This window comes from Haliotis rufescens, unplaced genomic scaffold (assembly GCF_023055435.1).
Source record: "Haliotis rufescens isolate VD_foot unplaced genomic scaffold, xgHalRufe1.0.p SCAF_13, whole genome shotgun sequence".
NCBI classification, from domain to species: domain Eukaryota; kingdom Metazoa; phylum Mollusca; class Gastropoda; order Lepetellida; family Haliotidae; genus Haliotis; species Haliotis rufescens.
In genome coordinates this window covers 35975581-36002383 of record NW_025963813.1, presented here as the reverse complement: position 1 = coordinate 36002383, position 26803 = coordinate 35975581, and the positions used below count along the sequence as shown (strand labels likewise).

The 26803-nt window shown below is 38.0% G+C and overlaps 1 protein-coding gene across 1 annotated transcript in view; it reads right to left on the bottom strand.

The window, feature by feature from the left end:
- LOC124126700 overlaps positions 1–26803 on the bottom strand; it is a 48707-nt gene that overhangs the window by 688 nt on the left and 21216 nt on the right. The window contains exon 4 of the mRNA XM_046490203.2: positions 1877–2047. Within this exon, the coding sequence (XP_046346159.2) occupies positions 1877–2047 (171 nt within the window). The remainder of the gene's footprint in view (positions 1–1876; positions 2048–26803) is intronic.

The following is a 26803-nucleotide window of genomic DNA, read 5'->3' as shown; positions in this document are numbered from 1 at the left end:
GACCTGTGTGTTGAAAACGGCCACAACTAGGGTTACCTGTGACAGGGCGATGTACAGTTATATAAACAGCCCCAGCCCGGTCCCTAGGGATCACACATGACTATGTTACAGGTCGATGTACAGTGATGTAACATCCCCAGTACAGTCCCTAGGGACCACACATGACTATGTGAAAGGTCGATGTACAGTGATGTAACCATCCTCAGTACAGTCCCTAGGGATCACATACATGTATGACTATGTTAAAGGTCGATGTACAGTGATGTAACATCCCCAGTACAGTCCCTAGGGACCACACATGACTATCTGAAAGGTCGATGTACAGTGATGTAACCATCCTCAGTACAGTCCCTAGGGATCACATATGACTGTGTGAAAGGTCGATGTACAGTGATGTAAACATACCCAGTACAGTCCCTAGGGATCACACATGAATGTGTGACAGGGCGATGTACAGTTATGTAAACGTTCCCAGCACGGTCCCTAGGGATCACACATGAAAGTGTTACAGGACGATGTACAGTGATGTAAAAGCCTCCACCATGGTCCCTAGGGATCACACATGAATGTGTTACAGGGCGATGTACAGTGATGTAAACGTCCCCAGCACGGTCCCAAGGGATCACACATGAATGTGTTACAGGGCGATGTACAGTTATATAAACGGCCCCAGCCCGGTCCCTAGGGATCACACATGAATGTGTTACAGGGCGATGCACAGTTATATAAACGGCCCCAGCCCGGTCCCTAAGGATCACACATGGATGTGTTCCAGGGCGATGTACAGTTATGTAAACGTTCCCAGCACGGTCCCTAAGGATCACACATGGATGTGTTCCAGGGCGATGTACAGTTATGTAAACGTTCCCAGCACGGTCCCTAGGGATCACACATGGATGTGTTCCAGGGCGATGTACAGTTATGTAAACGTTCCCAGCAGTATCCCAAGGGATCTCACATGAAATTTTGACAGGGCGATGTACAGTAATGTAAACGTCCCCAGCACGGTCCCTAGGGATCACACATTGATGTGTTACAGGGCGATGTACAGTTATGTAAACGTCTCCAGCACGGTCCCTAGGGATCACACATGGATGTGATAGAGGACGATATACAGTGATGTAAACGCCCCCACCATGGTCCCTAGGGATCACACATGAAGTGTTACAGGGCGATGTACAGTTTTTAAACGTCCCCAGTACGGTCCCTAGGGATCACACATGGCTGTGTTACAGGGCGATGTACAGTTATGTAAACGTTCTCAACACGGTCCCTAGGGATCACACATGGGTGTGTTACAGGGCGATGTACAGTGATGTAAACGTTCCCATTAGTATCCCTAGGGATCACACATGAATGTGTTAATGGTCGATTTACAGTCATGTAAACCTCCCCAGCATGGTCCCTAGGGATCAGACATGGCTGTGTTACAGGGCGATGTACAGTTATGTAAACGTCGCCAGCACGGCCCCTAGGGATCACACATGGGTGTGTTACAGGACGATGTACAGTTATGTAAACGTAGCCAGCACGGTGATTAGGGATCACAGGTCGATGTCACAGTTCTCGAGAAATGTTTGTATGTTGAAATTAACTTACTTCAACAAATGACAGATATGCAGATTATTACTTTCTATAAAATCCCACTCCTAGTTAGCACCAACTGCATGGACAATTGTCTCTTCAATGTTAAAACTACCGATGGTAAAACTAGCAACTTCATACACTATGAAACTAACTTTACTTTTTGTCAAGCCGTAATCGTGAAAATACCTATATCCCCAAAAGAGATGGACATTTTTCTTCTCATTCAGACGGATGAATGCAAACTGTGTTAAGATTGGCAACGATTCAACATGTACAATATGAAACTTACTTGACAATGTGGAATAAAAAATCCCACAATGGATGCCTCATCGTCATCATTCTTCGTCCATGTCACCATCCAGTTCCTGTTGGAGTCCCGAAACCAGATGTTCTTCGTGAAGGTAGAGATGTCGGGGTAGATTTGGACCATAGCAAAGTAGAGGAAAGTATCTATCCCAGCCTGTTGAAGAGAAAACAGTTTAATTTACTGAATGCCTCGAAATATGTGTTTCCTACTAAACTCTTTGTCCGCCGAAAACAAAAATACATCGTTGATACATTTAATATGTAATAATCTCGAATTATTTCGTAATACAGAGGTGATAAGTGACGTGGCATGGGTTAAGTCTAATATTTACAATATGCTGAATGGTCAACTTAAGGGATCAGTAAGCTTTAATCCGAAAATGTTTGATTGTGTTTACTCAAAACATAATTAACACCATAATACTAAAATGTTTTCACTAAGAGACACTAGAACTATCTACCACACATACCGTTTAAAACTTTTTCAAAACGACCCTTGCAGCTTGTTCACACCAACCTCGTGTTATGAAGCGATAGACATGACGTCACAGGACGTTAAGCATGAGCGCTAACTTAATGTCAAACTGTGTTAATGGAACTGAACTTAACACACCCTCTCTAAGACGTTCTTCGTCGGATTTCTCATCTGAAAACATATTGCCACATTTGCTATAAATAATCTGGATCTCGAACACTTTGTTCCGCAACATTTGTTCAGTAAAATCGGTATTTCAAATTTACTACCGGTCGGGTTTCAGAAAACTGCTTTCAAAGAAATAGTTTCATCTCCATTGACGCGATCATTAGCAGGAGCAAATTCCTGCGTAGATTCGATACCGCTGGCGGAACAGTCAAAATGCAGAATAATAAATGTCATGATAGAATCATTTGTATTGCATGATTCCAGTTGAATTTTTATCTGTATATTCTGCATGTGTTCGAATCACATGGAACACTTCACAGTAACTCTGATTGAACCTATGTTCGTATCCTACAGTTATCAAACCATGCTCCGTAAACAATGTTGTTGTTGTGGGTAGTTTTACACATGCATCACTCAATTATGAAAGTTTGGGGAAAATGTTTTCTGGGAGGGAAAGTGTTGGAAACTAAATTCCATGTACTGAACCTAGACTATTGTGGACATAGCGGTTGACGCACAGTGGCCTCACAGATTGATAAGTCACTGACATCACTGTGAACAATAGAAGAAACCAGTTGCACTTGGAGCCTCTTTTGCTTTACTGGCAATGACAGACGGGCATTATTCTTCACCCACAGGCAATCACACTCCAGCGGTCAATATACCCCTGCTGCCCGGAGGGGTGTTACTTAATAAGTGTATTAGATTTACATGTGTCGGCGATTCCCACAGTTTCCTGAAGCGTATTTTCCTATAAATGACAAACATGCATAACGAGTCAAGCTAATATGTATTTTTTTTTATATAATAGATTTGAGTGCTACATGTTTTGTGTAGACACTACACCAACTAAGATACATTGTAAGTGATCTTTTCGATGAAGTTCTCGAGTGACAACATAATGCTAACGATAATATTCACCTCAATCCACGGAGTTGCATCATCCAACCTTGGCTTCCAGACAGAGGGAGAACTTCCAATGACACTGCTCAATGGATACCTGAAATATTACAAGTCATACAGTGACCCTTTCCATACAAATAATGTGAAAATAAACTTTGCATTTCATTTATGAATGGATGAGAAAATACATATATAAATATCACCACTACTATTCAAATAGTATATCAGTGTTAAAATAGGTAGCTCACCTGGATACATTAGTTGCTGTGTACCTGTACTTCGTGTATCTGATTCTGTATTTGTGTGGTGCTTGACATATCAGTTCTATTTCTATTAGTATTAGTCAGAGATGAGTTGATATTGACAATAAAGCAAGGTGCAATAAAATATTCACATTTCAATTGGATTTCAATATTATGGTTAATATGTTACTTATGAAATGTATTGATCTTGTGTAAAATAGTAATGCTTATATCGCATCGCTTTAAGTCAGTTTCGGTGCTCAAGTCACACCCTTATCATTGAATTTGGTTGACGAATGAAATTCTTCGTCGTGAAGACTTTGTCCTTTTTGCATTGCCCTGTGACGGAACTTGGTACTCAATCCATATGTCGATTTGGAAAATTATAAACATATCAACAATCCCAAAGCAATAAAGTAAGTACATGAAAAAAAAAAGAAGCTTTGATCTAATTGATATTTGGAGAGAGAAAAATATAGATGCAAAAAAATACACATGGTGAAAGAAAAAGCCAAAACAACAAGCTGGACTTCTTTTTGGTCTCACAAAACATTGCAAATATAACTATTGATTCTACAATGACCCCCGGATGCAAATCCAATCACTTTGCAATAACATTGACTTTTTCAAATACAATTAGCAAAAGAAAAAGGTAGGGACTACCAGAAGTTAAATACTTCTGTATTGTTTAACAATCAATATATCCAAATAGTGAACGATACACTAGAAGAAACAAAGCTAAAATGTTCAAACAGTAAATGTTCCAAAGATGAACCATAAAAACTGAACACCAAAACTTAAAATTAAAAATCAGTGATACCTTCTTATCTTAGAAACATTAAAAGAAGAATCAAAGGGATTTCAAATAAGAAACAGAATCCAGTGGTACGAGTAGGGAGAGAAACCATCAAAATATTTTTGTCATCTTGAAAACAGGAACTATACCAGTAAACTAATTAACAGTATTATATCTGAAAAAGGGGATTCAATAACCGATAGACAATCCATCTTAACTGGACAAAGACATTTTTATGAGAAACTTTGCTCTTCAAGTGAAGAAATAACTAAGGAATCCAAACATTTATTACACAAACTTAACACACCAAAAATTATTCAATCACAGTTTGATTATTTAGAAGACCTGATTAACATGAATGAAATAACAAAGGCCGTAAAATCTATGAAAAATAACAAAAGCCCAGGTATTGATAGATTCCCTGTAGAGTTTTTCATTTTTTCTGGAAGGATCTTAGAATATGGATATATAGAGTAAAAGTGAATTTATTGATGAACTAAACAACATATTGTACAGATTCATCTGGAATGACAAAGGGGACAAAATAAAACGAACAACTTCAATAAGAAAATGTGACGAAGGCGGACTGAGAATTATAGAGGTGAGGAATTTTAAATTTCTCTAAAACTGTCAGTTCTCAAAAACATCTTCAAAACAAAAAGTGTATAACCCTAGCATCTCTCCACTGAAAAACAATTTCCTACTTGGGGCCAATATTACAAAATGTATCCACTTAGCTAACCCTTACTGAATAGATGTTTTGGCTGCTTGTGGAACATTGTATAGAAGACACAAAACTAACTCCACAAACAATGAAGAAGTACTATCAGAACCTCTTTGGGGTAACCATCAGTTTAAAAAAAATGATTTCATTATAAGAAATTGTTTTTAAAGGGAATTTACACTATTAAGGATATCTGTAATGAAGGTGATATAATGCCCTTCAATGAACTTCAGACAAAATACCAAATTAAAGGCACAATTATTGACTATTACCAGGTTCAAAAATCATACCAAAATCTTGGAAAGATACTAATAGAAATAATCACATTATTTTATATAATCAACATTTAAATGCAACTTTGATAGATTTACTTGTAGCGCTCCAGATATTTTTATGATAAGACTATAACTACAGCAATTCTCCCAACAGTATGTGAAAAATAGGATACCATTCTTGACTTATATCCATATATCGTGGAAGGATGTTTTTATCAGATACAGAAACTGTACAAAACATGTAAAATTACTTACTTAAAATACATCATACTGGCATACAAAAAATATATACATGTATCAAGTATTAAGAAAAACAAATTGTCACTTGAAAACTTTCTGAAGACTTTGATCAAATTGAAAAATTTAGCAAATGAATTGTCTTGTTAATATGTCTCTATTTTGAACATGAACAATTTCCACTAATGTGCTGTAAGGATTTTGCTTCACACTTAGTTAATAAGCATGGCAAATAGAGCCTGCTCGTTTCACTATTTGTGAACATTGTTGTACACCTGTTGCCAACTAGAATTTACTGTCTGCTATATAGGTATGTAACCTACACTTAATAAGTACACCACATGACGTGCTATATACTGAAATGACATCGACTTACATATCGAATGTTATGTTCGTTTCAAAGTCAAAGAATTCTATATTTCTGTAAGTAGCACATAATTTACCGTAAATGCCGAGGAAAGTCTCTCTGAGGGCGACTCTCATAATTTCCATAAAAGCTACAAGCTTTCTAAATCACTGACTACACATCTCCCTGTGTGTAAGTCATGAACTGCTAAATACATGTGAACATGAATTTGATAAACAGTGATATAAAAATGTTATAAACGTCATGTCATTAAATGAATGTTATGAAATGTTAACAAATGAACGTTTTGAACTGATCGCTGCTAATACAAGTCAATGCTGTAATTTAAAAAAAGAATGTTTCAATACCCCCATATGACAGGGCAGCACGTGACAATAGCCCCACGTGACTAGGCTGCACGTGACAATAGCTCCAATGTCACTATGCCGACAATAGCCCATGTCACCGTGCCACTGCAACGTCGTCTCCAGTGACAATATTTAACGTTACTGTGCCACCTGCGACAATAGATCCACGTCACTCTGCCACACACGAAACTATCACCACGTCACTGTACCACCCGCGACCATATGGGTACAATGTGTGAAGTACATTTCTGGTGTCCCCCGCCATGATATTGCTGGAATATTGCTAAAAGCGGCGTAAAACCATACTCACTATAATTGACATTGCTCACTCATCTATGATAAAACCGTTCCACTGGGCAGAAATCGCATGCGCTGATTATTTATTTTCATCCCAAAGAGTTGACTTTGTCGATTGTACGTGATTGCGTGATTGACATCAACGTGTTGGAACCCTGATCGGAATATTTTAAATAATGACACCAAGTCATAAATCCGATATGCTGTTCTCATTCCAATCTAGTGGGGATGACAAAAACGTACTCATTGTCTTCTGAAGAAGCGTTGATCGCCTCTGTCATCCACTTTCCAATCAGACCTGTGAAAGAAACAGGAGCGAAGTTACTACAAATTACAAATAGTTCAACTTGGAGCATGCTTTAGAACATATATACACATGTATATACATATCAAAATATCAATATGTTTTAGCAATAGAATTCACAATAAGCTTGTTAATTGGAATACATTTATCTTTAATAATGATTTCACGTGAGCACTGGCATTGTTGACACATACATATTCGTTTGTGACGTGACAAATTCATATTCGTTTGTGACGTGACTTACATATTCGTTTGTGACGTGACACATTCATATTATTTTGTGACGTGACATATTCATTTTTGTTTGTGAAGTGACACATACATATTCGTTTGTGACGTGACACATATATATTCGTTTGTGACCGTGACAAATTCATATTCGTTTGTGACGTGACACATTTCTATCAGTTTGTGACGTGACACATTCCTTTCAGTTTGTGACGTGACACATACATATTCGTTTGTAACGTGACACATTCCTATCAGTTTGTGAAGTGACACATTCCTATCAGTTTGTGACGTGACACATACATATTCGTTTGTGACGTGACATTCCTATCAGTTTGTGACGTGACACATTCCTATCAGTTTGTGACGTGACACATACATATTCGTTTGTGACGTGACATTCATATTCGTTTGTGATGTGACATACATAATCGTTTGTGACATGACACATACATATTCGTTTGTGACGTGACATTCATATTCGTTTGTAACGTGACACATACATATTCGTTTGTGACGTGACACATGAATATTCGTTTGTAACGTGACACATACATATTCGTTTGTGACGTGACATATACATATTCGTTTGTGACACATACATATTCGTTTGTGACGTGACACATACATATTCGTTTGTGACGTGACGTACATATTCGTTTGTGACACATACATATTCTTTTTTTTGTGAAGTGACACATTCATATCAGTTTGTGACATGACACATACATATTCGTTTGTAACCTGACAAATACATATTCGCTTGTGGCGTGATACATTCATACTATATAGAATACTTAAAGAGCTCCCTTGTAATGCCAGTTTTATGAAATGAGTAAATTGTTCTGGTATCTGAAGAGCGAAAATTCGTCTATGAAGCTATGAAACTATGAAACGAGTTTCATAAAATTGGTATTACACGGGTCCGAGTTTGGTGTTTTATTCATTACTTGCCGTGTACTATTTTTCATAAAGCCATCGTCGTGTGTTAATAGGCGGCAGAGATCTACGCTATGAACAGCATCACCCAATTGAGTTTAACAGAATAATACTTCAAACGCATTAAAAGTTGACATTTATTATATGAATACCATACAACGGTCTACCTTTCGACTTCAGGTGCTGAGATGATTGCAACTCCCATACTTTAACATAAACTTATGACTGTCGCTGCGCTACGATCGCTTTGTGGATCGGGACCCTGCAGCACAAAGTTTACAAATACGTCACTCTACCCTATGACGTAATTTGTGACATTCTTTTATTTAATAAAGAAATAACATAAGTCAGTATTTTGAAATAAACTATTTGCAATAACAAATGTAAACGTAATTAATAACATTTTACAATTATATAATGAACATTATATATATTATATATTCCAAACTGCCATTCGTATTGTAACATAATCATTGAAACTGTCTGCGTATGAACTAATCACGACTACTTCCGTCAATTTTGTTTTGACGTCAAAAACACGGACAATTTCATTCGGGTGCTTCCATATCGCGATTAATGAAAAAACGTAGGAAACTGACAATACCAGCACTTCTATCGATGGCTCGGCAGTACATTGATCCTTGGAGTTTTTACTGTAGATGCTGTTGGAAAGACAATCAACTCGAGTTGAATGTTATAAAATTTGGTTACGCTGTGTGAAGACATAAGAACATTGGAACACTTTTTATGCAACGTATACGTTTTTGAAACCGCGACGTCATCACAGTGCGGTACTGAGCGGTTTACACAGCCAGGTGACGGCCAGGCAACATGAGGGTTAAGTGAGAACAAGGGGCAGTAATGACGGCCAGGCACCATGAGGGTTAAGTGAGAACAAGAGGCGGTAATGACGGCCAGGCACCATGGGGGTTAAGTGAGAACAAGGGGCGGTAATGACGGGCGGGCACCATGAGGGTTAAGTGAGAACAAGGGGCAGGAATGCGTATCCCAGCAGGAACGTGCTTACTACAATCCGAGTCGTGACTCAGACAGGCATGTGTGTAATAATACTGTGCATGATGTTAACGCAATGAAACAAAGGAGCTGTCGACTGTTTAGAAACGCATTAGATAAATAAATAAACTGGTTTGATGTCGCCAAGGATAGCTGAGTCCAGGTGACTCAGGTCAGTTTGAAAAAACAGCACGCTCAATTCGGATGGATGGAGGAAAGTCTGCTATCAATAAAAGGTTTGAAGGTTTTCAGACCATGTTGTTCTAGTTTTCGTTGAAACATTGTAGTAGCATGTTTTCAGACCATTTTGTTCTAGTTTTCGTTGAAACATTGCAGTTACATGTCTTAAGGTCATGTTGTTCTAGTTTTCGTTGAAACATTTTAGGGGGCCGCGATTCGCTGTGCAGTGTTGCGTCCCCTGGACACGCCAGAAACCTATTATTGTGGGTTCGAATCCCGGTTCACCCCAATTATGTTTCTAGGTTTGTCAGCAGCATACCGTTCGTGGGTTTCACCGAAGTGGTAAACGTCTGAGACCTGCATCACTTCGGGCTTTCCTCCCACATTAAGCTGACACGCAGTGATACAACTGGAATAATATTAAACGCGGCGTTAAACCCAACTCACTCACTCACTCACTCACTGAAACATTGTAGTAACATGTTTTAAGACTATGTTGTTCTAGTTTTCGTTGAAACATTGTAGTGACATGTTTTAAGACCATGTTGTTCTAGTTTTCGTTGAAACATTGTAGTGACATGTTTTAAGACCATGTTGTTCATGTTTTCGATGAAACAAAGAAAACATCGGATAAGCCTGCCACAGAACCCTTGGTGATCATAAATGAGCAATACCAGGTCGATATCCAGCTGATCAAACAATGAACATTGGCAGCCAAATTCACGAGCTAGTTTCCCAATCCGATCTCTTCTCTATCTCAACACCTCATATGTGTTTGTCATAAAAACGCATCTTAGGTTCAAGTTTTTCCTTTTAAAACCTGTCCTATATATAAAATCTCATGAGATACGCCATGAATTGGTGCACGAATGTCCACGCTCACCTGCACTGTTTCTAAATCCAAGGAGTATTGTCCATGAAACGCATATCATTCTTACAGGATATCCAGTATTCCATGACTTTCGAACAGCCTTGACTTGGCGAAACCGTGTTTGTAGTAAAAATAACCGTCTCCTTATAGAAACGACGAGCTTCATGCCTCAATCCTCATATGAGAAAATACGCCAGTATCTGAGAAGCCTTGTGAAAGAAAAATATCAACACATGTACACATACAATTGAGCCCCGGCATGTCCACACATAATGTTACTTTGGGAGACGTGTTCTCAATGCATGCCAGGCTTGTTGAAGAGGTTTTATCATGTACACCACAGTGTTATTACATACACGTATTTCCATATAGCACAGTGTTATTACATCTATGCTTTTCCATACAGCACAGTGTTATTACATACATGCCATTCCATACAGCACAGAGTTATTACCTGCATGCCTTTCTATACAGCACAGTGTTAATACATCCATGCCATTCCATACAGCACAGTGTTATTACATACACGTCTTTCCATACAGCATACAGCATAGTGTTATTACATCTATGCTTTTCCATACAACACAGTGTTATTACACACATACCTTTTCCATAGAGCACGTGCTATTACCTTCATGCGTTTCCATACAGCACAGTGTTATTACATACATGCCTTTCCATATCGGACAGTGTTATTACAAACATGCCATGCCATACAGCACAGTGTTATTACCTGCATGTCTTTCCATACACCACAATGATAATATAGTCAAACCGCTTCATAGATAAATGTGTTATCACATGCATGCCTTTCCAAACAGCACAGTGTTATTACCTACATGCATTTCCATACAGGACAGTGTTATTACCTACATGCCTTTCCATACACCACAGTGTTATTACATTCATGCCATTCCGTAAAGAACAGTGTTATTACATACATGCCATTCCACACAGCACAGTGTTATTGCATACATACCATTCCATACAGCACAGTGTTATTTCATGAATGCCATTCCATACAGCACAGTGTTATTACCTACACGTCATTCCGTACAGCACAGTGCTATCACATACGTTCCTTTCCATACAGCACAGTGTTATTACATACATTCCTCTCCGTATAACACATTGTTATTGCATATATGTCTTTCCATACAATACATTGTAATCACATACATCCCTTTCCGTACAGCACTGATATTAGATACAGTTGAGAAACCAAACACGGGTTATAATATCCCGAAACGATAAATATATTTTGAAATATTTGATTGTTACAGAGACACGTGACATCCAATAAATGTCTTTGTACAGCTGCAGATATGTGGAATATTGTTCCTTTATGTGAATATTTACGGTTGCATTCCTCGAACAAAACAATATACATATAACTTTGGTAGGTTGTAATTATGATATTTGCATTTTGTTTTCATTCATTTGCTGTAGCATTGAACATAATCATTCTTGTTCCTCTACGTCTTGGTTGGGAAGTTCTTCGATGCGCGATAGACGTTGTTTTCACAAGTCTTTTCCTTTGTATGCGTGTATATGTTACAGTCAATGTGTAACATATGATTCACTCAGGCAATCTATAGAATGTCTAAATATTTCAGGCGATTGACTGCAAAATCTGTTCATTTATTTAACAGATTGACTAAAAATGACGAAGACGGACAAAAGGGCTTAAAAACATCACAATAGATTAATCATGCTAGGATTAGAATCCAAACAATATAGAAATGTACTTTTAATATCCTTACATTTTCAGTCACTTGGTGATGATATTAAACATAAAAATGTTTGGAATTCGTCATCATCATAATACAAATGGGCATATTTTTCAGTCAATTTGTGAAATAACTGAATATTTAGGCGTTTAATAAATTTCCTAAGTGAAACTTTTGCACGTTTTGACTGTAAAAATATAAACACCATAAAATAAGCAATGGGCAGGTGAAATATTTTCTTTGTGTTGCAAGTCAAAAAAGTGTAAACGAAAATCACACAATTACCAAGCAAGTGACTTATCAAAACACCGTCACCATTAATGATGCTACCCACAAAGATACCTACATTTCCTCATTATTTCCAAAACTGTATTTCATTTTGTTGATAAATGTGACCATACGCCCTTATACTGTCAATAAAAGTGACAACTGCGCTAACGAATGGCGCAGCACAGGTCGCGCACTAGTCTAGATCTCTGCTATATCATCCGGGTACTCACGGGGGAAAACACAAAGGCAACAACTCTCGGGGAATTGCTTTAGGTAATTGCCTATTTAACAGTATTCCAGTTATATCACAGCGTGTCAGCTTAATGTGGGAGGAAAGCCCGAAGTGATGCATGTGTCGGACGTTTACCATTACCTAACGACGAACCGTGTTACGAGCCCACAATCATAGGTTTCTGGCGTGCCCAAGGGACGTAACTATGCACAGCGAATCGCAGCGCCCAAGACGACTGGGCCACCCGTGCCCCCTACTGAAATCAAAATCGGGGCACCATGTTATAAATCCCGAAGACGCTAAAATAGCAGTTCATGGAAGATCTACGCATCAATTCTAAGAAAAGCACGTCTAATTGAATATAATTTCTCAATCAAATCTAGTTATAATCAGCCTGATAAGTCTATGTAAATACATACATGTATATTCTAGTGTCTTCCTCTAAAACACGAAACCAGCTCTTCCCTAAGTTTACTTCAGAAGCTTCGTATAAAGTTGTGTTATTTCAATGTGGTAACTGTACATATATGTCTTTGACTTGCAAATACCTGACTTGCATTTGCATGTTTTGTGGTGGATACGCTCTAACCTGATTCATGAGTATGATTCATTAACACATGCTTATGATATAGTCGGAATGGAATGGAAAAGAAGTAACTTATTGAAATGGTTTTGTTTATTTTGTTTCCAATAAAAAGCGTATTCTTTTACAATGTTAATACTCGTCCACACATCAAGAACAAGTCACTGTGTAATACAAATACCTGACGACGTAATATTTGTGAAGGACTTCGTTTATCATAGGAAATCTTTAATAACCAAACGATTTTGTCAAGACTATTTCACATTATATTCAGAATGAAATTTATCACGAAACATTATGGGATACTAGACATGCACAAAACATTAGTTGGTTATGAGGTTTCCTGACGGTCATTTTGGCCGACACATGATTGTGTTTGATTATGTTCTAACTTATTTGGAAAATCACCTCAGCTGTGTACGAGTATTTGTGATTGGAGTCATGACCACATGATCACCTTACATTTGCAGTCTAAAAAAAGTATAGATATCGGTATTTGTCAAAGGAAAAGAAGCTATACACTATGATCTTAAATAATGCAGACTAGCATGCCATGTAACAAAATGTAACTCAAAATCAGTCAAGGAAAAAAGTAATACAATATATTGTACCATACATTTAGCACAACTGTCACAAGATAGCGTGACTTTTCTGTCTCGAAAGTGGCGCGATAGTGGCGCGAAAGTGGCGTGAAAGTGTCGCGATAGTGGCGTGAAAGTGGCGCGATAGTGCCGTGAAAGTTTCGCGAAAGTGCCGCGATCTTGTAAAATGTTATCGCGAAAATGGCGCGAAAGTGTCTCGAAAGTGGCGCAATAGTTTCGCGTTAATTGCTCAAAGGTGGCGCAATAATTCCGCGTTAGTGCCGCAATAGTGGCGAGAAAATTTCGCGAAATTTTCGCGAAAATAGGGGAAGTTACTTATGAAATGTAGTGTACTTGGCTATGCGTTTCCATACAGCACAGCGTTATAACATACATGCCTCTCCACAAACACATTGTTTTCCATACAGTACTGTGTTATTACGTACATGCCTTTCCATTCAGTACTGTGTTATTATATACATGCCTTTCCATACAGTACTGTGTTATTACATACATGCCTTTCCATTCAGTACTGTGTTATTACATGCATTCCTTTTCATATACTACTGTGTTATTACACATCCATATTGGTAATTACTGTCCTATTTCGAAACTCAATTTATATCCCTTGTCACTTAATCAAGGGTCGGACTAATTAATACATTGCAATGGAACTTTGGACCGTTCTTATATCCGACTGAGGTATCATCTTCTGCAAATCGATTTGTATGACGCTCACATGAATCCTATATCCCACGTCATCATGCATGTCTATTCGCATAACTCCAGGCTCATTGATATCTAAAGAGCTCCTGAACGTGCGATTCTTATTACTGTTATACCACTACTCTAGGCTAATTCTATCAATAGAAGCGTCGGGGTAGCCTTGTGGTAAAAGCATTCGCTCGTCACACCGTAGGTCCCGGGTTCGAATCCCTACATGGGTGACTGGTGTCGCCCACTGTGATGCAGGAATAGTGCTAAAAGCGGTGTAAACCCTCACTCACTCACTCACTCACTCACTCACTCACTCACTCACTCACTCACTCACTCACTCACTCTTTCATTGTATCAATAACACGTGTTCAACTACCTGTATCTGCATTTTTTTTATTATCAACCAGACCAGAACATCATCGGTTAAAAATACAGGGAAAATATTTCATTTTAAATAGAATATAGAAAACATAACACAAGGCTAAAAATAAAGATAAATGAGAGTTATCTCCTATTATTTCAATCATCGATTTTCATATTTGTATAGTGCAAACCATTTCAATACTTATATTTATAAAGTACAAACCATTTCAATACATGTACTTCAATAATCCCTGGCACTATCTATAAATTAGGAGATAAACCTACTGTGTTTTGAAATTTGATGTTGTCCCACTGTAGAGTAGATACCTCTTTATTTTAATATCTACTCTACAGTGGGACTACATCAAATTTCAAAACACAGTAGGTTTATCTCCATTCTACCATGACGGCAACAACGCTTTGAAAACGGTGCTCTCTTGCAACCCGTAATAACACAGGTACACAGGTCCGCAATCTTAAATCATTCCGAAAAGTGGTCACAGGTAGTTATATATGTAACAATTATTACTAAAGTTCAAGATAAAAAACACCATAATCTTAATTCATTCAAAATAAATGTTCAAAACACATTTACATAGTTTTTCAAAAAAGGGTTGACAAATAACCCGCCAAACCAAGTACAAAGACCAATATTAAAATTTCTTCAAACCTTTTCTGCACTGTTTGGACTGACCAAGTCATTTCTTGGAATGATGCGAGAGAGGTCATTTCTTCGAAATCGAACATGCCATTATCACTGTAGGGGTGACACTTTGTAAAAATGGTTTTTAAAAATGCTAAACGAATATATTTCCACAACAAACTTTATGAATTAACATTCTATTGTGTATTTAACATGTGTAAGTCTTATTAGTTAGTAAGCAATTACCTCATAAGATAATTATTTGTTTTTAAATAAATGCCTCTCCACCCCGAACCTGGATGTGACAAAACTTGACCTACATCACGGTTACTCACACCTCACAACTGTCAATGGCTGACAGTGTTGTGTTTACGTTTTGTGCCTCAGACAAGTTACACGAACAAGATGACAACCCTGATCTTTGATGTGGTTAAAAAATTATCCTGAAGATTTACTGGGAATGAGCCTGCTGGTACAATGCGATTGCCAATGGAACTGAATATCAACTGTTGACATGGTTGAAGCCGCTTTTTAGGCTGCAGACGAGCCGGCTATTTTGACACAAGGAATCTGCATGATTTGACGTGTTAATTTAATTCAAGATTTCATGGATTCAAAGCCAGAATGTGAAAGCAATGAGACCTTTGTGGCCCAGAAATAGTGGTTTGTGTATAATTGTCTTAATTGTGCGTGTTCTGAAATGAATTTCATCAAGTTTGATAAGCATTGGCTTGAGTCACGCGGGACATTGTATCCATGATCTTTCGAAAGGTGAAGTGTTTTCTGATGGACTTTCAAATCCCCTCCTGCCAAATCCTTATGGTGGTGGTTGACGGAGATGGCAATGAATATTGCTCACAAAAGTGTTTGTAAACAACATGTTGTCATAAATAAAGTGTCTTCAAACACATTATAATGTTATATTTACTTTCATTGTTGGTTGTTTCAATGACAATCAAAATTACCTGTTCTGAGTCTGTTCATGCAAAAGTTATGCCTTCGTATAGTCTTGTAATCTCATCATCGAAGCAGTCAGGGATAGAGCCTAGAACATCATATCGTCGCCAAAAACATCCGATATCAAACTACTGTATTTCCTCTATTAGAACCTATGTCGTCTATCAATTTCGCGAGAGCCTTTGGCGCGGTGAGTATAAGAGACCTTGCTTGTATTAGAGACCCAGCGTGTAATAGAGGAAAAATAGACATGTTTTACCATTCATGTGGGGGTGATAGATTGGCAGCTATTTTGTTATGAATCGATATGTAAGGCTATTCATGTATTCATACACACGTTTATTTGGGTAAAAAGGCTTAATATATTTGAAAGGGGTTACCGTAACAAAAAGCAAAACCTCTTTTTAACCAATCAGAATCAAGCATTCATCAATGTCATGGTAGAATGTCAGTTAACACCCCTCCACGTCGCCGGATCTTACGTATGTGCATGTGAGTAGGTCAATGACCTTGCCCCACGTTACGTAATACCTCTATCTAAAAAAACTGACTGCAATGATCAGTCACAGAGAGAGGCCCAGATCATCTACAGGAGCGGGCAGATTGTACGTCGCCTCACCAACGACCAGTGTACACCCGACTTCCCGACTCAGTGTTAGTGACAGAGCGGATCTCTGCACCAGAGGAACATATTTCCCACTGGGTCCCGGTGTGCGTTCTGTCATGTGATTACCATTATATGTACCATTTCCACATATTTCAACCTGCAACAATAAACGGCTGCTGTCGTCTTAAGTTTCACCTCTGAGTTTTGTCTTCCGTCATCACCCTGAGCTAACATCCGAGGGCGAAAGGTACGCTCTTGGACAATATGACTAAAATATCAGTCTGAAACGAGGCCCAGCAATATGCAACTCAAAAATATGAAACACAATTGCTTAATTCAGTATCAAGATGGATACTTTCATGAATTGTTTGGATTATTTGCGTATCAGAGGGACTCTCAACTGATGCTAACTTCAGCTGTACACACTGTCTTACATTGGCACGTGTGTCTCTAACGTCAAGACCTCCCTACTACAACGACATAAAAACATTATATCTACCACTGTTCCTTGACACACGTTGTCCTTGCGTCTTCATATCTCAAACGCGATACCAAGGGATTCCTGCTTGAATTGAATTTCTGGGTAATCCATACGTGAGTTTAAACAGGATTTTAACTCAGAATTAAATACTGTTTTTGACAGATTTCACTATATGTAGTAAAGGGTTCACTTTGATAACGTATGAAAACAATATAAAAAACGGAATTTCAAACAATTGAAGATGTCCTTTGGCGTACTGTTTCATCCATGGTACAAATCTCATTCGACACCTACAGGTAAATAATAAGTCTTCTGCTTAAATTGTCAATACAAACATAGAATAAGTATAACAGAATAAACGAACCGAGTCGAATGTTCATTTGTATTGAACGTCAGAATGTTACTTGTCAATACTGTTATCTCTGAAATTTGGATCTAAGATGAAATAATCTGGAATTCTCACCTGGTGTGCTGTAGTACGTATAGCCAGGTGCGGAGACCATTCCTAAAGGGTAACCCAGGGGGCAGATACAGTCCTGGGTGGCGTGGTTGTAGAAGAAGTTACCAGCACTGAATCGGTCACAGACCAACAAACACTCCACCAGACTAGTCGCATTGCCACGTCGTCTTATTCCTTTCTCGATCTTCTTATCCTGGAAGTAGCTCACGGAAAGGTCTAATTGATACGTTGTATTACATTGTGTCACAGTTATTCCCTGACCAGTGGCCATACCGATGTACAAAGCAATTGCCCACACTGTCCAGTATCCGGCCATCATGTCTGTGGGTAGTTCCAGCTGGTTCATCGACTGAATGTCACTCCTGCTACCTGCAATGTTCTCTCCAAGTCCTGTGAATAACGGGCATCAAGTATCGTCTCCAGGATACACTTGGATGATCTAACTGGTGCGGTGTTACTGTGGTCATACCCAGGCTCCTTGCCAACAGGGTAAGAATGGTTACATTATTAACGTGTTTCACCGATTGGCTCTTCAGTATTTTCAGATTGCTGGCATGCTTCTCTGATTGGGTGGAACTTCTGATTGACGTTACCCTACATGGGTCACCTATTGTGTTTTAATGCGCGAAATCGTTAGTTATAGTTATTGTTCAGACAATGTGCTCTTCTATTGCTATTCCAAGCTGAATGATGCATATATAAGTAGGAATAGTTCACAATGTTTGTGTGGATGATTATCGACATTTGCGTAGTTGGGGGTGAGCTGTGGAGAGGCTTAACCAGACACATCGATGACGGGTACAAGACAAATGCAGTGCCTGATCAGATGAGCTGAGATGGCCTTACAGCTGGTGCTTAGTACAAGATCGAAGAGAAATACTGGAGCTGCGTTGTTTAATGAACATTAGAAATAGAATGCTGTACCATATTTTCGATGGATCAGAAGCCAGTGCTATTCCTTCAGGTGTCATGTGTTCTGCTATATTCTGATGTGTTATGATAATACATATATACCTCACACTGTGATGCTTCCTCCTCTACAGCATATGCCAGCCACCACTGCGATGATTCCTTCCATACTGTGTATACTTCCGACACTATGAAGCTTCCTCCCTTACTGTGTACACATCTCACACTGTGATGCTTCCTCCCCTACTGTGTATACTTCCGACACCATGAAGCTTCCTCCCCTACTGTGTAGGCATCCCACACTGTGATGCTTCCTCCCCCACTGTGTATACATCTCACACTGTGATGCTTCCTCTCCTACATTGGATACATCTCACACTGTGATGCTTCCTCCCCTACTGCGTATACATCCCAAACTGTGATACTTCCTCCCCTACTGTGAAACATCCAACACTGTGATCCTTCCTGTCCTACTGTGTAAACACCCACACTATGATGCTTCCTCCCCTACTGTGTGAACATCCCACACTGTGATGCTTCCTCCCCTACTGTGTATACATCTCAAACTGTGATGCTTCCTCTCCTACATTGGATACATTTCACACTGTGATGCTTCCTCCCCTACTGTGTATACATCTCACATTGTGATGCTTCCTCCCCTACATTGGATACATCTCAAACTGTGCTGATCCCTTCCCAACTGTGTATACATCCGACACTGTGGTGCTTCCTCCCCTACTGTGTATACATCTCACATTGTGATGCTTCCTCCCCTACTGTGGATACATCTCACACTGTTATGCTTCCTCCCCTACTGAGTATACATCTCACACTGTGATGCTTCCTCCCCTACTGTGTATACACCCCACACAGTGATGCTTCCTCCCCAACTGTATATACATTTCACACAGCGATGCTTCCTCCCCTATTGTGTAAACATCCCACACAGTGATGCTTCCTCCCCAACTGTATATACATTTCACACAGTGATGCTTCCTCCCCTACTGTGTATACATCTCACACAGTGATGCTTCTTCCCCTTCTGTGTATACATCCTACACAGTGATGTTTCCTCCCCTACTGTGTAAACATCCCACACTGTGATGCTTCCTACCCGACTGTATATACATTTCACACAGCGATGCTTCCTCCCCTACTGTGTATACATCCCAAACAGTGATGCTTCATTCACAACTGTATATACATTTCACACAGCGATGCTTCCTCCCCTAATGTGTAAACATCCCGGACGGTGATGCTTCCTCCCCAACTGTATATACATTTTACACAGTGATGCTTCCTCCCCTACTGTGTATACATTTCAAACTGTGATGCTTCCTCCCCTACTGTATATACATTTCACACAGTGATGCTTCCTCCCCTACTGTGTATACATCCCACACTGTGATGCTTCCTCCCCAACTGTATATACATTTCACACAGCGATGCTTCCTCTCCTACTGTGTAAACATCCCACACAGTGATGCTTTCTTCCCATAAACTCCCAAATAGGATCTACTTGAAATAACTTAGGCCATTTTAGTGGTCTACGTTTATATATGCGGCTCATTGCATTAGCTACTTCTATTGAATCCTTCTAGGTTAATGGCTCAGCCTCTTTGTACCGACAAGCCACATCCACTATGGTTAAAGCATATTTATACGTTTTGCGTCTTACCTTATCGTGGGGAAGAAACAAGAGGTCAACATGATGAACTTCATTCGTTGTAAAAATATCAAACTTCTTACTCGGCTATAACGCGGTGCCGGTAAGTATATTTGCCACATCGCTTGTTTCTTTAACCAATCCTTGGCCACATCTTAAGATACCTTAGCCGCGATGGCTAATTTTTTTATTGCTCCTGTACCTTTCCAATATCCTCGTGGGCTATAGTAAATTTTATCCATTAGTAATTAATATTGATGATTCTTTTTATACGAATCATGACGATCGTTGAATCGCATCATCATTTTTGCATAAATAATTCCTTCTGTAGTTGCAGTATAGGTATATAAATCTGGCTCCAGTGGGGGCTGCGGCAGAACCCCCATGACCTATACCACTCAATGATATGAAGTCCTTATGTCATTACCATAACAAAATATGTCTTAGCTGTAACAAAATTTGGTGTTAGCGGAAAGACAAATCATTAGATAAAAAAATATTTTGACTAATTAATGGTCCCTTCATGAAGCTGAATGTTCACACTATTTTCTGTTCATGAATTGGCACATAAACTTAGAAGTGAAATAACTATTTTGCATCTGTTCCATTGAATAGTGTTATGAGATAGACATGAAATGAAAACACTCATCAGTTCCTTACCTTTTTGGTTAACTTTTGGTGCTTATTTGTCTCCTGGTGCACATGGCACATAACACTCCTATTGTATAGGAAATGGTACTAGGCATGACAGAAAGTACTGATATCTTTGCATTGGGGATCATTGATTATTCCAAATTTTTATTAAGTGTTACAGGAGAGACAAAAAATCTAAGCACGGTGTTATATATAATTTTCATTCAGGAATTATATCAGTTAAATTGAATTACACACTGAAATTCCTTAATGATCTAGGTTTTATAAGATAACCACATTAACATTATATATATGCCAATATTTATAAAATGACAGTTTCTCAAATTTGGTGCTAAATGCACTGGGACGGCCAAAAATGCACTGTCTACCCATATTAAACCCATCAAAAACACATAATATGACACAATGATTGAAAATAACCGTTTTATTATATACATTAAATTGCAGGTGATAATCTGTACAAATTGCAATGTCAATATATATATTTATAATTTTGTAATGGGTTTGGACAAAAATAGTGACATTTTTTTTAAAATGCCACATATAGTCTTGTCTCCTAATAAAATGAACAAAGTCCTCAGTAAAAATGTTTAACAACTTTGTTCAAAATAATGGTATGCATATGAGTAAAAATAATAGAGAATATTTTCATTACAATTTAGTATCATGACGATCGTTGAATCGCATCATCATTTTTGCATAAAAAATTCCCTCTGTAGTAGCAGTATATAGGTATATAAATCTGGCTCCATTGGGGTTGCGGCATAACCCCCATTTCCTATACTACTCATTGTGACATTTCAGTGAACTGTAAAGGCGTCTAGATCAATAAAAACTGTATACTCCGTTGCTGTTGTTGCTTCATATCTTTTAGTCAAAATGTTTACATTTGGTCTTTAATTTGTTTGCTGCGTATATGTACAAAAAACTTCAAGAGCAACAAGACAAAGGAAATTAATTTTAATTCATCATAATATTCAGGGTAATAATGAAATATTTTCCATTCATGAATTCAATACGCGCTTAGTGCACGCTCCAGATTTTCATACAGGTGCAGATATATATTGCGTGGATGGATGCTCATCACATCAATCACTGGATTGTCTGGTCCTGACTCGATGATTTACAGACCTCCGTCAGACAGGTGGAATACTGCTGAGTGCAGATTTGAACTTGGTTCTTTTTCTGGGATTGCAAAATTCAAGCAAAAGTGTTTGATAAACCACATAGCACTTATTCCACTTGTGGCAAATACGTTTTGTAAATATATAGAAAACCCTTCATTGGTTGTATTAAGGATTATCGTTAATCTTTGAGAAAGGGATTTGGTGACATTTGCTGGACCCCGCAACATATCTTACATTGTGTTGGGTTGTTTGGAGTCTTGGAATCCAGTACACAAGAGGTGTTGCATGTCTTCATGCTAGATTCTTGTCACCCTGATTACAGTAACTTTCCAAGTATAGTATCCTGTATGCTTTGTCGAACATAAACCACCGTAAACCGTAGTGTTTTTATCTAACCATAGGTAATGGAAACACACATCATTAAATATACGCACGGATGAGCATAATGAAAAATACATAGAGATATATTCATGCTCAATTCCTGAATCATAGCAAGCAAAGTATCGACAACGACGCACAAACACTCCTTCTCCAAAATTAGACAGGCAGACAATGTAGGAAAGTTCCGTTCATTAATTTTTCGATTTCAGATCATTCTCAAAGAGACGAAGTATTTGTTAAATGTATTTCAGCGTGGGTGAAGTCAGTGCATGATGCTGTCATTGGCAGAATGCACAAACTGAAAAGGTGTGTACTTGTGTGTATGTGTGTGTGTGTGTGAGAGAGAGAGAGAATGTGTGTGAGAGAGAGAGAGAGAGTGTGTGTGTGTGTGTGTGTGTGTGTGTGTGTGTGTGTGTGTGTGTGTGTGTGTGTGTGTGTGTGTGTGTGTGTGTGTGTGTGTGTGTGTGTGTGCGTGAGAGAGAGTATGTGTGTGTGTTTGGTTTTTGGGTTTTGTCTGTTGTTAAACGCCGCACTCAGCATGTTCTTTCAGGTGAACAATTTACCTGCCTGTGCATGTGTTTGTGACGGATGCCAACAATGGATACGCCCACCTTTTCGCGACTATCTGGTATCATCACTATTAAAAATGATTAATATAGGCATGCTTTTTTCATAGTTCTTCTTGCACGATTGACTGTCTTTTCAGAGATCTTGTCGCTGATCGTCCCATTATTGGTAAGACAAAGTGTGTGTAATGTACGATACCCTTGTGTCAAGAGGTTGTTATAGCAGTGACTACTTACAACTATGGAAAGGGTTTTGTCCCATTATTGGTAAGATAAAGTGTGTGTAATGTACGATACCCTTGTGTCAAGAGGTTGTTATAGTAGAGATGTCTTATTACTCTGTAAAAGGTTTTGTCGCTGATGTTCACATTATTGGTAAGACAAAGTGAACTATTCTTTGTGTCAAGAGAGCGTTGCATACAACAAGTGCATTTTTCATTCAAAAAAGATATTTAGATATTAGTTCTGTGATGTATTCCTCCATGTATTGATATTTCTGCATCAGGTGTGAAGGAAGTTAACAACATTCTGAATAATTTAAAGTGATCGTTAGAACGCACTAATGTATTACTGTGTAGGTAATTAACCAGAACCCGGGGCTATGCATTGATTAACGGATGACTCTCCGACCTGGTTCCATCTTGGTCTGGACATTGTGATTAGTGACTGAGACAGATTGAGACATTGTCTGTGTGTAATTAAGGTCTCCATCAACTACACATCATAAAATATAATTAACCGACCCAATTATATATTGATTTTGGATGACAGGAATCAAAATTCGAGTGACCCGAGTCTAGTAGTCTCCTTTACGACTGTTTGTCCACTGTCCAGAAACCAATTATCATGACTTTCCTGTACAATAAAGAAGAAGGTTTTATACCCCTGGGTTTTGTTTTTTTTCTTCATAATTTTCACGAGGAAAAGAAGTTGTTATTTTGTTTACGGAACAGAACTCCAAAAGCCTTCTTGTTAAAACTGGCTATATAGATAAGTCTAGTGGGGAACAGGTGCATTTTGATGATTTTGGAAGTTTTATTACGTTGTATTTTTTCGTGACAAGTTGGACTTCAAGAAAGAGAGTTTATGGATGTCAACTTCCTTATTATGAGGAACACAACTTTTCGAAGTATATGCTTCCTCCTTCATCAGGTGAATGAATGATATGTACATATATAGGCTCTCTGCCTCATGTCATTCATTCACCTGATGAAGGAGTAAGCATATACTCCGAAACGTTGTGTTCCTCATAATAAAGTAGTTGACATCCTTAAATTCTCTTACTTATGTGTATCACTTCTAAATGCCTTTCAAAGATTTGAAGTTGGACTTCGACTGAAAACGAAGGTATTGCTCGTATCCTGAGCAGAACTTTTAAACTGTTTAATAGTTCAAGATGAAACTTTCTGTGCAGATACGTCTAGTTGTGAAATGGTGCCTTTTGATGATTTGGGATAGATAGATAGATAGATATATACATTATGTGTCGCAGCAAATGATATGAAGAAGCCAGTTGGAAGAAGTAAATACAATAATGAATGGTTTGATACTGATAGTGAACTGTTGAAACGCAAAAGATGTAGGGCACTGAATAGGTTTAGAACATATCAGGACAGTCACACTTTGAAGGATTACAACTACATAAGAAACAAATATAATGCTGTAGGCAAGGAATGAATATTTTGAACACAAAAAACAATATATGGAGAATAATATTAAGAACTCAAAGAATTACTGGTCTATGATTAAAAGTTTGAATTTTAAGAATTATGTTCAAAATAATATTAAGATTGATGACTTTTTTGCACATTTTAGAGATGTGTTTGCTGGTGAGCAGACAACAACTGTACCGGACGACTTTCCAAGTATCTTACAAGATGACTGTACTAATGATGATGTCACTAAAGATATTACAGAGGATATTCTTAATATGCCTATAACAAAAGACGAAATATTAAACAGTATCCATCATTTAAAATGTAACAAACTCCAGGAATAGCTGACACCATTTCTGAATTATTTATACATTCGGCTGATCTACTTGTCCCATACCTAGAATTGTTTTTTAATGTGATTTTTGAAGAGGGATACTTCCCGCCAACATGGTCTATTGGTTTTTTAATTCCGCTTCATAAAGCAGGTGCTTCAAATGATGTCAACAACTACAGAACGATAACTCTCTTTTGTATCTTCAGTAAAATATTTACTTTGTGTAGACTTGTGTCTTGGGCCAATACCATGGATACAATTTCGGAAGCGCAGACTGGATTAAGGGAAGGATATTCAACAGTTGATAATGTCTTTATACTACAATCTCTGGTACAGCGCTATATCAACAAAAAAGGGGGGAGTTTTATGGACTATTTGTTGACTTCTCAAAAGCATTTGATTCTATACACAGGTGCGATCTATGGAGAATATTTACTGCACGTGGACTTACTTCCAAAATGTTGAAGTTATTGTGTAGTATATATGCAAATGTTAAAACGTGACAAGGGTTTTATGTCTGATATGTTTGAATGCAAATCCGGCCTCCGCCAAGGATGTATATTGATTCCGTTTTTGTTTTCCTTTCTAATCAATGAATTAGTATCAGAAACAATTGTACAAACGGCATTCAATTACATCCAGATGTTGTTTAACTCTTTCTTTTATTTTTTGCAGATGATACCATCATGTTCTCAATCACAGATGGTGGCACAGTTAATAGAGTCAAAACCAAAAATTATTGAATTCAAAAATTGTTGCAAACATGCCAAAATGCAAAATGATCCTTTAAAGCTGAAAGCTTGAATGTGACTACACATTATAAATATTTGGGTGTTTATTTCAGTAACAGTCTAAATTGGTCTGTTCATGTAAGAGAAGCATCAGGTCAGGCCAAAAAGGTTTTATTTGGTATATTAAAGAATATACATATCCTTGTAATATAAGTTATAAGTCATTCTTTAAGATCTTTGATGTTATAAATAACCCAATTTTACTTTACGGTGCTGAAATATGGGGATTAAAACCATTTAATGATATCGAAAAGGTCCACTTATTTGCATGTAAAAGAATTCTCGGTGTAAAACCCAACACATCTAGCGCAATGGTTTATGGAGAATGTGGTAGATTTGCTCTAGTCATATATTCACAGCTGAAAGTCATAAAGTACTGGCTGCAACTCCTTAAAATGAATTCATAGAGATACCCTAAGAAATTTTACAAAATGATGATGCTATACGATAAGAATGGAAAGACTAATTGGGTAACTAATGTGAAAAATTGTTATTCAATAGTGGTTTTGAAAATTATTGGTATGATTAATTTGTACAGTCTGAAAGTGTATTTACCAACTCTTATCTACAGGCTACACATAACCAAATGTTTTCCCATAGACTTCTATAGTAACGTTATATTTTTAAAATACGTACGTGTGTGCATAGTTTGGCCTTAGAGCAGTAATAAAAAAATAAAATATGACTAGCTTAGCCAGCTCCTTTACCGAGTACCGGAAGCTAAACACACCACCCCCAGTTTCGCACCAAATATCACCTACTTGAAAATAGCTGTGGTCACATTCAGCATAAGTCATCATGTTGAAAAAGACAGTACTAAATATAGAAAAACATGG